Genomic DNA, 12,858 nt, shown 5'->3' with positions numbered 1-12,858 from the left:
ATTTAATTTTTTTTTTTTTTTTTTTCTGTCAAGTGAATTTGGCTGAGCTTCAATGTTGTTGCTAATTGGAAACAAACCCCAGCACGAGTTATCTATTCTCTGCCTCCGCCTACTCCTCCCCCTGCTCTTCTTCTCCTTCTTCTTCTTATTCAACTGCCCTCAATCAGTTGGCGAGTCATCCGCTCTCTTGAACAACTGCGATACTTGATTGAAAATCCAGCGATTCGCATTAAAAATTTTGTTTATCGGTTTTTGTAGCCCAAAATGTTCCCTTTTGCATTAAAATGAATTTTGTAGTCGAGTGTAGCCGACTGTTTAATACCCGTTCAAGTTTTGCAATGTTGAATCTTTACTCTACGGAGCTGATGAGGGCATAAGAAATAGTTTGATAGCAAATGCGAAAACTAATATACCCCACTTTTACATTGTGCTGTGTGTGTATAAAAAAAATTTGTTTATTCATTTGTCGTCTGGTTTTTTTTGTTTTTTTTTTTTTTTTTTTTTCTTGTCTTTTTGGGCGAAAGCATTGCTCAAGATATTTCTGAGAAATGCTGCGCTAGTCACATATCGTTCAATATGAATTATGAATTGTATTGTTTTATGCGTATGTGTATATATGAAAACAAAAGTGCGTCTCATGATGCATCTGGGCGGGTCCTACGATGCGACCACAACACGTACCAAGAGCTAAAGCCAACAGAAGCGACACCTGGCTGAGCCAGACAAAGGTGGCTCAGACACGCAGCCGGCTAAAGTCAAGGTTAGTCTGCTCCGACTGCACATCGAGTGCCACATTCATAAAGAGACTAAGCAAACCGAACGGACGACCCAAGGTCATAATAACGGTAAATACTTAATGATTCATGATCACATTAAAAGAGTTTGAGCATTAATCGAATTTGAGCTAGTCAGAAAATAGAGCATTCTGATAAGCTTATCTTTACTGTTGTAGTGTCTCGATGAAGTGGAATAATGTTTTCTATAGCAATTACAGCGGATATATTGGTAGAAATTTATGATAGAATGTTTTCTATAAAATTTATAGCCGAAATATTGGTAGAAATTTATGATAGCTAAGAGACAAATAAATGATATAATGCGGTGCTCTTCATACGGTTCAGAAATAAATACTGATGTATGCCTTATGACAGTTGTCCTTAATTGTTCTACTTATACAATATTCTGCTTTCTCTTCTTTACTTTCTATTGTAAACTAGAACGAAATTCTCATTTTCAAAACAATAATTAAAAATTAATCCTTGATTGCAAATGGCCAAATAGATCCCCTGAAAGTATGCTTAGCAAATCAATGGAACAAATGGAAATGAAACAAGCGCAAGGCACGTTTCACTGATATTTATGCTGCCCTTAACTAATATTCTCAGCTCGTTTGAGCATTACAATAGAACTTTCAGAGCGATAGATCTATTTAAAAATTTCTATTAATTCTTTTATTCCATTTATTTATAGCTCTTAGTTTCAGCTAATATTCTATATATGTTTAAGAGAAGAAAAAAAAAGGATTGGCTTTTGATTTGTGGCATTTGATTTGTCAAGTTGATTTCCTGGTTGCATTATTCATTGCAACTAAAGAGCTCGATTTATGTCGCATTTGTTTCATTTCCATATTGTTCATTTGCTCTTTGCGTTACAAAGGAGCAATTAAATGCAAAGAAAAGTAAACAGCAGGAGGTGAAAGAAGAAGAAGCAGCAGCAGCAGCAGCAGTAGCAGCAGCAGCAGCAGTAGCAGCAGCTGCTGAAGAATGGGGACATTCCTGCACGTTTCAATACGTATAAATCAAAACATAAGAACAATATAAAATGAAATTTAGCTGCGACAATAACAGCAGCAACAACAACAACTGCAACAACAACAGCAGCAGCAGCAAAGCGAACCAATTGAGACTTTGAAACGGCGCGCATATCAAATGATTCAGCTCATCATGAACTTCGAGACGAGGCAGATAAACGAGAGAGAGAGTGGGCGAGCGAAAGAGATAGTGTGAGGAGATTCCAATACAAATGCAATTTGCGGTCTCTCATATCATTTTGGTCAGCAGGAATTTCAGCTCCACTTCTTATCGAGCAGTGCGTCAGAGGAATGAGTCAAGGCTCCGTGCCAGGCGGAGAGAGCGAGAGAAGGAGAGTGTGGAGAGAGCGCAAAGAGAGCAAAAACTAGAGATGAGACTTTAGGCATCTCTAAGGCTAAATGCAATTATTCTAGCTTTGAGCTTTGTTGCTGTTGTTGTTGCTTTGCATACTTCCCAAAACAAATGAGGAAGAAGCAAACACAACACATTGAGGCATCCGTCTGACAGTTAAGGACGCCGACAACGACTGCGCCGTCGACGTCGACAGCGATGCGTTGACTGACAAATTGATGCGATTGGATCGTTGCTGCCTCTGCCACTGGCCATATAAAAGTATCTAAGCGCAGCGACGTCGACTTCAGTCTAGTTGCAAACTCGTGAAACTGAAACTGAAATTGATTATTTGTTTAATTTTTAGCTGCAGTGCGCGCATTGTTTGAAAAAAGACTAGACATCAAAATAAAAAGAAAACATATGATAAATACAAAAATATTTATATAACGCAAATACCAGCCCTACAACAAGCAACAACGCTTCCGGCTAAATCAGTCAAAAAGAACATAATACAAAAAATAAATAAAAATAAACGAAATCAAAACATCAAGCAAAAGCTTTTTGAAGCAGTCCGTTAATAGCGTGAATCACTAATAACACACGACGATAACAGTGCTGTTAAGCTTAACAGCGCCGCTTAGCATAGATCAAAGCTAAAGAGGACTTTTGTCATTTGGGCATTTTTGCTTATTTTCCTGCTCACAATTGCAGCTTGAGGTAAGTACGCTGTTCATGCTGAAGAGCGGCTCTCAGAGCTTTTCAACTTTTGTTGTGGCCTGTTGCATGACAGCCAATAGCAGCAATGGCAACAACAACAACACGAAAACCAATTTGACCACACAAAGTGCCAGGAAATTATTTTCTAGTTATTCCTATGGTGGTGTTTATGTGTGTGTGTGTGTGGCCTGTGTATTTTATGTTTATTGTTAGTCGCGTGACTCGACGACAGCGACGCCGACGACGACGACGAACTTGTACTCATTCGAAATGCCGCCTGTACCATTCCAATAAATAGAACAGGCAATAAATTTAACTAGGCAAAACGAATTTTGAATGCCCTAACAAAAATGTTTACAAGTAGATGAAAAAATTATTTAATTAATTTTGATTGATTAAAATTTAAGTAAAATGAAAAATAGAAGAAAGTGAAATGGATTTTTATAGAATATTATATGTATATATTTATGTATTAGATGGGCACAGTTTTATTTAAGAATATATAGAAATTCTTACAAATGACGGTCAGTAAAAAAATATGTTAACTTGTACCTAGTTAGTATATAATATATATAGCTCCATAAAATGGAAATATCAATTAATTTAAAAATTGTTACGACTGCTAGTTAATAGTCAATCTAACTTAACTCTAGTTAGAGTGCTTAAATGACGCCAAAAAGCTGAGAGGAAAGTCGCAACATATAGGCAAAAGGTAGCACAGGTAATAGTCGAATGCCCATTACCATTAGAATTCAAAACACACCGACACACACGCACACAGAGAGAGAGAGAGAGAGAGAGCAAGAGAGAAAGAGAGAGAGAGAGAGAGAGCTTAGTCTCGCCGGCGTTTGTCGCGCCAAAGAAACGGCACAACAGACAAGTTAACAGCGCGTAATTTAGCCAGTTCAGGCCACCACGAAACAGCAACAGACAAGAGAGAGAGTGAGAGAGACACAAAGGAGGGAGAGGGGAGTGCTAGGTAGAGCTAGCTAGCTAGAGGCAATGGCAAAGCCAACGCGTTGACTGTGGCTAAACAACAAACGGGAGTCGCACACGGAACGTGCTATGAAACGGTTCGCGTAATCCAGAGACGTCGCTCGAAACAGCTTGCGATTTGCATTCGAATTCCAATTTGAAATTCGAATTCGAATTTTTGTATATTTTGATTTGTGGCTAGGCCAACACGAAAACAGCTAACTAAAACTGCCAAGTAAACGAGAGGGAGAGTGAGAGAGCGAAATAAATAAAAATAACCTTTGCCTAATTCTTGAGTTATCAGTGCGTCATATAAAAATCTAATCAGCAATTGGCCAATCTTAGGGCTTCTGATAAGTACCGGTTGGACAAACTCTCTCGCCTCTACACAGAGTCTGCCTACCTGCGTGTGTATTCGTGTGTGTGTGCAATATTTGCGCTGATTCTTATCTTAACTTTGATCTGCAGACACGTGTAGCACTCGGTCTAAAGACACAAACACATTCATCATAGTTTCTACGTGCAACAATTGCCGAAAAGGCAAGTTCTGAATATTCTGAACATTCACGGTGGTAAGTTTGACTTCCCGCGGGCAAAGTCCCCAAAGAGAACAAAAACTTGATGAGTCATTGGGCTCTACGAGTTGGCCAATCTCGGCTAAGCTGAGTCAGCCCCAAATCAAATGTTAAGATGGCAGATAGATGTAACTCTTATGTGATATGATATAACGTTGACATGATATAACAGCATGTAATGTCTGATGGAATAACAGTATAATAACAGTCCCTATCTCGTCTAAGGCTTATATATAAGTGTTTGTCTAACTGTAAGTGTTGTCTACCTAAGCAGTTATATGGCTGAAACTTGGTATATGAACAGCTCTACACATTTAAAGTTAAGGTGAGCTCTATAAGAACAAACTGCTTGCAGCTTTTTATAATCTAGTCCCTATAGCATATAGACAATGAATAAGTATTTCAAATTCAGTTGATCATCTGAAATTCGGCATTGATTATTAGAATAAATATAGCTCTTCCGATAATAGACTAGAGTCTGGTAGACCATACATTTATGTATGCTCTAGCTCTAAGCGCTCTAAGAGCTCTAAGAGCTCTAAGAGCTCTAAAAACCACCCCTAATAGTTAGAGATTATTCGTCTCACTATAACCCAATTAGTTCAAGAGCTAAGCATAGAGCACTCTATACACTAACTTTGAGAAGAATTAACATATATGTATATAGTTTCATTGAGTATAGCCCATATTTATCTAGAATAAATAAACTTTATCTCTACATTCATCAACTGCTTTACTTCCTATTGCATATTATACGAAAAAAAAAGATATCTTTAATGTGCAACGATCTCGAGCTGTTTGCATTCGCATTGGTTTCCGATTGTTCTCCTCAAACATTAGCAAATGCAGGCACGTAGGCATATTATATATTGTGTAAGAAAAAAAAAACACACATCCAATTGGAATTCAAATGCCAATAGGACAATTTGAATTACGACTAACTGAATGTGAATGCGAATAGTCCAACTGACCGTGACGTGATTAAGTTTAGAATCAGAAAAATATAAAATAATAACAACAATTAGACTAGAGATATATGGTCATAAAGAGAGAAAGAGACAGAGGGAGAGAGAGAGAGAGAGAGATAGAGAGGAATGCGTATGATTATTATATTTGCAGAGTTCTATAGAGTTCAAGCGAATGGCAATGAACCGCAGCTCTACATAAATCGAAATATATGAAAATCTATAAATACGAGTAGAACGATAAATAGTTTCCATTAAGAGAGACAGATATATAAACACATATATGGATATATGTGTACATGTATTTCTATATAAACAAAAGGCAAAACGCAGTGGAGAAACAAGAAGCTCATAAATATTTCATTGTTCTTGTCAAGAGATGCAGCTGCAGCAGCACAAAGCGAGGCTGCGGGGCGCCACAGCCTGTGACTGTGTGACTGTGTGCCTGTGTGTGTATGACCCGCAGACAACTGCAAGTTGTCAATGCCATAAAAAGAGATGCGTTTCCAGTTCCAGAGTTCTTAAAGAGCTCTTCAAGTTCTACATACGATTCCTTTCCCACTCCACCTACAGGCAGCAGCAGCTGTCAACAGTCAGCGGTTGGCAGTTTGGCAGTTGGAATTTTGTGGCATCATCAGTTCTTCTTCTTCTTCTTGCTATTTCACATACATATATATGAAAACTTTAATTCTTAAATCTGAGCTGATCTTTCACACATGTGCCTTTATCATCTCATCTATGCAGTCTCAGTTTTCTCTGTAATTTTCCGCTCATAATAAATTATAGACATGTGCACATATCATTTGCAGTCTCTGAGATTGTTAGCACCAAACCCCACCCCCCTCTTTCCAAAACCCCTCTAGTGAGTGCACATAAAGCAAAAGTTATCTATTGGTCAGCGAGTAGAGAGCAGAGGGATCGTATCATTTGCTGACTCACAGCTTGATTCAGTTGACCCAAGCAGACAGAGCTACTGCAGCCTCAATTGATGCTAAATGACCAAAGTCGAATGCCTAACAGCTAAATGGTTAATGGCTAAAGGGAATAAAAGCCAGCTACACCAACACGCAAACGGAAATTATTTTTCCACAAATATTTATTGAGAAAACCAAGCAAATCAGAACCATTCCCAATGACTAAAATTCTAGATATATGCATACGTATGTATGTAAACATTTACATATGAACCCAGATATAGGAATGTCATTGGTATTAGTAGTCGATCTCTCGAATTCCCTAAATGCGAAGTAATATATAAAAATTATATCATGCATATTTAAGGAATTTTTGTCGTATTTCTTAATCTTATATTATTGTTAAAGATTTTATATTTAATGTATTTTTAAATGAAATATAATGTAAATTATAGGCTCTTTGATTTTCTAATAATATGTAATTTTTTTAATTATGTGAAAGGCAGATTAAACTGCAGTATTTTTATGAATACTTTCACCTTAAATTCCTAGAATAAATAAACTTCAAATACTGAGAAATAGTTTGCCGAATTCATAATAACAAAAAAGAAATTTCGTTGATCTATGAAAATTCTTCGTTAAAACATCGAAAACAATCTTCAACAATAATATATAAATTTAATTTATTTAAATAAGTCATATTGCGCACATTCTAATATATTCTCTCTACTAAGTATTTGTATCGATGTACCCTCATAAGAATATACTCTTATACAAATTTGCTTAGATCTCAGCTTCCTCAGTTCCCTCGTAAAATCTACATGAAGTAAGCTCCAGGCATAGGCGTGTGCCACACAGGTGTTAATTGTCTCAGTCACACACTCACATACACATACACACAGACAAGCGCTATCGTATGACTAATGCCCATTGAGAAACGCAAAAACCACAAGTTGAAAGCAAACTGTGAAATCGAAATACATTTTAAGATTCATTCATAAATTTTGTGTATCGAGGTTTTTACGGGCACACCCACAAAAAGGGGCGCCCAAGAGTCACAAATTCAACGGAAATTGCACGAATTTGACAAGAAGCTGGCGCAGCAGCAACAGCAGCCAGAGCAGCGCAGCAGCAGCAGCAGCAGCAGCAACAGCAGCCGGCAATAAACTGTAAACTGTAAACTGTAAAAATGCAAATGAGCGAGGAGCAGCAACAGCAACAACAATAACGGCAACAAAGCACACGCTAAACAGTTAACAAAAGCTGCCGCTGACGTCGCCGCTGCTGCCGCTGCCGCTGCTACTGAAGAGCATGACACATGCTTCCAAGAAGCGTTCATTACTCATAAGCAAAGCCGATAGAGCGCAGCTTAAAGAGGGAGCCGAGCAGCAACAGGTTTGACCAGCAGAGGAATTCCCGCTGTTAACTGCCAATAACAGTACTGTTAACGCCAGCGTCGCTGCTAAGCACATTGCGTGTGCGTGCAAAAGCTTTTTATCGTATCTTATGCGCAACTGCGAAAAGCTTTCGACTGCTGCTCGCACTTCGTGATGCGCCGTTGGATCAGTTGAAATTTGCGCGCTGCTCTGTGCGTTTGTGTTTAGCGGCGAAACACGAAATTCGAATATACTAAACAAAAATATATTAAAGAAAACTTAACTTGATTAACAAAAAATAAAAACAAAATTTCGATATTGCAATTTGAACTTTTAACAGTTGTAGCGTTTGCAAAGTGAACAAGTGCCGTTACAGTTGCATCAAAAAATGCATGTACAACTAAATACCAATAAAAATATCTATTAAAGGATTGCCTGTGCATAAGTTGAAATTATAAAGCAAGCAAGAAAAAAGTGAAAGAAAGAGCGAGGGGAAGAAAATCTGTCAACGCCAATAAAAAACGCCCACACAGACAAATGCGTGCAGTTGATTTATGCAACGAGCTAATTAATTAATTGTCACTTTCTCAACAAACAAACAGAGCAACAAAGAGGAGAACAACAACAACAACAACAGCAGCAGCAACAATTGCAGTTCATTGATCTAGAGAGACAACACTTCCATGTAAGCATCGCAGCATCCCCATTCTTATCTAAAAACAGTGCGCGAGAGAAATGAACTTGAATTAGGCTTAACTTAAGCGCCGACTTAACATAGATTTGTAACTGCACTTAAGTGCTTACGTCTACCCCTTATCTTCGTAAGGTCAAGTTCTAAGCCAAAAATGTAATATTTATTGATCGAGTGAGTTGGTCATTCATTACACATAAATATTTATGTGGTAATTCACAGCCCTTGGTAGCATATCTTATCAATACCAAGTTAAAGCACTTTCAACAGCTATTTGGTAAAGTTAAAAGCGAAAAAAAGAAAAAGAATTGTTGATAAGGCGGAAACCACACACACGCACACACAATCAACCAATTGTGCAATATGTGTCGCTTCTAACAACAATAAAACAACAAAGTCTGAAAGTCTAACAAACGTCATCAATGCACTGAGCAAAAAACATGACTAACAAAATCGAAAATAAATTGAAATTTAAATATCATTAATTCTCTCACAAACAGCTGTAAATTTTAGTATTTTGGTTGTTTTTTATTTTATTTTATTTTTTGTTTTGCGAACAACATTTTACTCGCTTGATTTAACAACTTTTTTGTGGCAGTGTATCTTATTCACTTGCTAAACCTGTTGGCAAACATTCCACCTGCTAAATTTGACTGCTGCAAAATAATAAAACAACAACAGCAACGCAAGAGTAAAAGAAAATATCTCCCAATAATTAGCATATCAAATAAATATTATGTTTGTGATTCACATTGCTTTGGGTTCGAAATGGAGGAACCTTAGTTAAATATTAGCATATCGCTGAAATTTCTAATAGCAATCGATGAATAGAAATTCATAAATGCTTACTCTGAACTTAATTACGTATACGTAATTTGAGATGTTTTTTCCCCGATTAATATAACAAGATTTTGAAAAAATTTTTAACTAGTTCGCTTCAATTTTTTTACATTATTTATTTTCTTTTTTTATACTTTTTGTTTTATATTTTTTTTTTCATATTTTAAACTTGAACTCTTTTAATTTTCTCTGTCCGAACTTAATTTATGCAACAATACTTTTTCATATTTGGCACATAAACTAAATTTACTAGTAGTAACACCGCCTAATGACCCACATTACGTATACGTAATCAAATTTGTTTTTGGCAAAAAAAAAAAGGAGAAAAACTCTTAAAAAAACTTCAATGTGCGCGTTGCTATTGATTAAACAACAATGCGAAAAGCATTCATCGTTATAGCGACTATGACTCTACCCATATATATATATAAATACATAGATAAATCTATGTGTGTGAACATATTCATATGTGCTTGTTTAGTGAAGCGCGAGAGAGTAGAACCGAAGCGTACCAAATTGACAGCTTTTAACCTTAAACCCAAATGAATAACGACCTTCAACCCGCCCCACACACGCCTAATTGCTCCAAATTCACTTCTCATATTTGTGTATTTATATAGTGTACATATATGTTTATCTGAATAGGCCGAGTCAGTGAAATGATAATGCCCGTGTCCACACAGAAATCCCCCGTCGGCTGATTAGTCAATACAAAACACTGCGAACAACTCAGCACGAAAATAAATGCAGACTTTTGCGTATCACATAGCAAATATTGTCCCTTATGCTACTCTCTGCTGTGACGCCTTCTTCTTCCTCCCACCTGTAGGTGCCTGACACGCCCGAAACTAAATATATACTAATACATATTTATATATATAATTGTGTCTTTGTTAAAGTTGTTGTTTGTGCCGGCATTTGCTGTTGGCTTTTGGCTCTTGGCGTTAAAAAAGAAAAGAAAAAAAAAAACAGCGCTCCACTTGTCGTATACTTGATATCACTTATCGCACAGCTCTGCTGATGTCACAGACTGCACTGAGCGAAATTAAAAGCGACAAAGTAAAGATACAAATATATATATGTATACATTTAAGGCTTTAGCAAGTGTCAGGCACGTAAATAGAAGCTTACTTTAATCTTATTTATTGATATCATTTGTAAAGCAAACCAATGAAGTCTAGAGAGGAAAGTGCTAGAAAAGCTTTCTTTGTCAACAATTTACAGATCTAATCTCAGGCCTGGTATATACAGAAATAAAATTACAAATAAGTTCGAGATGAGGAACAAAAATATTACAATATATAAATTAAGTATAAAAAAAACTAAATTTTAATATTAAAATTTATAAAAAATTATTTAAAATGTAAATAAATCGACAAGTGTATTACAAAATTATATACAATAATAAAAAATAGTAATAAGCTCAGATATATTAGAAGAAATACATTAAAAATAAAAAATAAAAATAATATATTAAAAATAAAAAAAAATTAAAAATAAAATTTAAAAAATTGTAGGGAAAATTCTAAAAATGAAACATACAATTATTTTTTAGTACTATTATTACTATTAGATTTTGTTGCAGTGTACTCAGTTTTGAACTAGTTCAAAGAGCTTAAAAAGAGACAGTTAGACTAACTGCAACTCAGGTAATAATAACGTTCTGTAATAACTGCATTTCCCGTGGCATTCGCCAGTTGCCAAGCGTTAAGATGTCAACTAAAATTAAGACTGTGTTTTCAGTCAACTATCTAAATGGGTCTATAAAGTGCAGATGCGTTTCTCTGTCAACACAATCTGACAAATAGGGGCTTCATTGTCATATGAACATAATATGCAATAGAAGTGCTGCTATTTTTAGACACATATCATATAACATGGAGCAAATAAGACTAGGCGGTGTAATAACATATATTTGCACAAGGAATCTAAATTTAGTAACTGTAATTTGGACGTGGTCTAAAATTAAGCTCAAATGTGTCAGACTGACTGACAGACAGACGCACCACATGACTGCGGCTGTAAATAACAGCTGTAAAGAGGAAGAAGTGGAAGAAGAAGACGGGGCAATGCAGCCAAGTGCTGGCACGTCATATGCCACACACACACACACACACATAGACAAACATACACACAGGCACACACAGTCATGTGCCATAACTTTTGCTACACTTCCGCTAGTTGGTTGCAGTCCGAAATTAAGTATACGCCATGCAGACCCAGTTAACTGCTGCCAGAGTCAACCTGTTGGCCAAACAGGCACTTAGCCAGCTGAGTTTGAGCTGGCTGCTTCCGTTTGCCCTTTTGCACTTGGCCCTTTTCTTGATTATACTTTTTACCTGACTGAAAATATTAATTGACCTTTTTTGCAATTCTATTTCGAATTCTAATTGTGGTTTGTCTACTTTATTGTCTTTCCAGTGCGCAGTTGCTACTTTTTTTTGTTTTCGAATAAAGAAAAAAACTTCAGTCACGACTTGAAGTTCAAAGTGCGCAACAAACAAGAATTACACAAACACAACAACAACAACAACTGCAACTGCAACAGCAACAACAAACAGCCACAACATGTCCAACACCTGCCAAAGCTACGCATCCGTGTTCATAGTCCTAGGCACAATCCTCTCCATTCTGGGGGCAGCACAGATGGCGCCTGTTTCAACAACAACACAAGCTGAGGTAAGTGAATATGCAGCGCACTTAAGCAAAACATTATGAAAGAGAAGGCGAAGAAGGCGAGGCGTAATCGAGAATAAACTAGTTTGTGAAGACTTTTAAGCTCCACCTGAAGAAAGTCGCTTAGCTTGGAGTTAACATGAATGAGCAGTATTAAGCTAGAGCAAAGCCTTGACTAAAGTGAATTATCGAAGCTTGGGGCAGCTGGAAGTCTACCTTAAGGGCAACGTGAAGTTAAGGAAAGAAATGCAAGAAAGTGAAAGAAGAATCGAGAAGTGATTTAATCTAGTGACAATGAGGCGCATGTGAGAAAAGTAATCAAGATTGAAGAGAAATAATAGATTACGTGCTTAGGCCGCTGTAAATCTGCATTAAATACAATCTCAAGGCCAGGCAAAGTAAAGTCTGTAGCCTTGATTTTTGACTCTGATACAGATGCAGGGAGCACAACAAAGCTCTAAAGGTGTCCCTAACAAAACAATTAAATGTAATCTTTAATTAGGTAAAGATACCTAATCGAGAGACAGACACAAACAACTGATTGCCGTGCTAAACAAACTTCTTTCACATGTATGACCCGAAAGCAATAAAATAATAGTAAATTCCAGAATAAATGCTCATCATTAAGTGGAAGCACTCATAAGTGCCAGCAATTGTAAATGCAGTTTAGTTTCAGTTTTAGTTTCTGTTGTCAATCCCAATTGAATATTAAATTTTCCATGCAATGTTAATCAAATAATTGCAACTGTATAATTTACTAAATTAGAGAGCAGAAGCAAATACAAAAAAAAAAAAAAAAAAAAAAAAGAATGTAAGAGATACATATGTATGTACACATATATGTATATATACAGTTTGTTTTTTGCTATAAAGTCATTAAAGGCAATTCAGAAATGTAAACTCGTTTAATCGTGCAGCAATTAAAAGAAGCTGCAGCAAGTCACATTTTGTCCGAGGGGCGTGCATGACTTGGAAATACCCTGAA

The 12,858-nt window shown here is 36.5% G+C and overlaps 1 protein-coding gene and 1 long non-coding RNA gene across 10 annotated transcripts in view; one reads left to right on the top strand and one right to left on the bottom strand.

The window, feature by feature from the left end:
- Positions 1-12,858, bottom strand: part of LOC122757721 — a 31,625-nt gene that overhangs the window by 3,222 nt on the left and 15,545 nt on the right. The window lies entirely within an intron of this gene.
- Positions 2,464-12,858, top strand: part of LOC6578659 (matrix metalloproteinase-14) — a 27,887-nt gene continuing 17,492 nt past the window's right edge. For 5 of the 6 annotated variants that reach the window (XM_015163269.3, XM_002004531.4, XM_032730345.2 and 2 more), the window contains exons 1-2: positions 7,852-8,351; positions 11,619-11,876. In XM_015163269.3, the coding sequence (XP_015018755.1) occupies positions 11,766-11,876 (111 nt within the window). In that variant the 5' untranslated portion in view covers positions 7,852-8,351; positions 11,619-11,765. Of the gene's footprint in view, positions 2,862-7,851; positions 8,352-11,618; positions 11,877-12,858 lie in introns of those variants that run through there. The other variant, XM_032730344.2, reaches the window with a different exon arrangement.

The sequence above is a fragment of the Drosophila mojavensis genome, unplaced genomic scaffold (genome assembly GCF_018153725.1).
Source record: "Drosophila mojavensis isolate 15081-1352.22 unplaced genomic scaffold, ASM1815372v1 contig_80, whole genome shotgun sequence".
Lineage (NCBI taxonomy): Eukaryota > Metazoa > Arthropoda > Insecta > Diptera > Drosophilidae > Drosophila > Drosophila mojavensis.
Note: the sequence above shows the minus strand (reverse complement) of the source record. Positions and strands in the feature narration are given on the sequence as shown.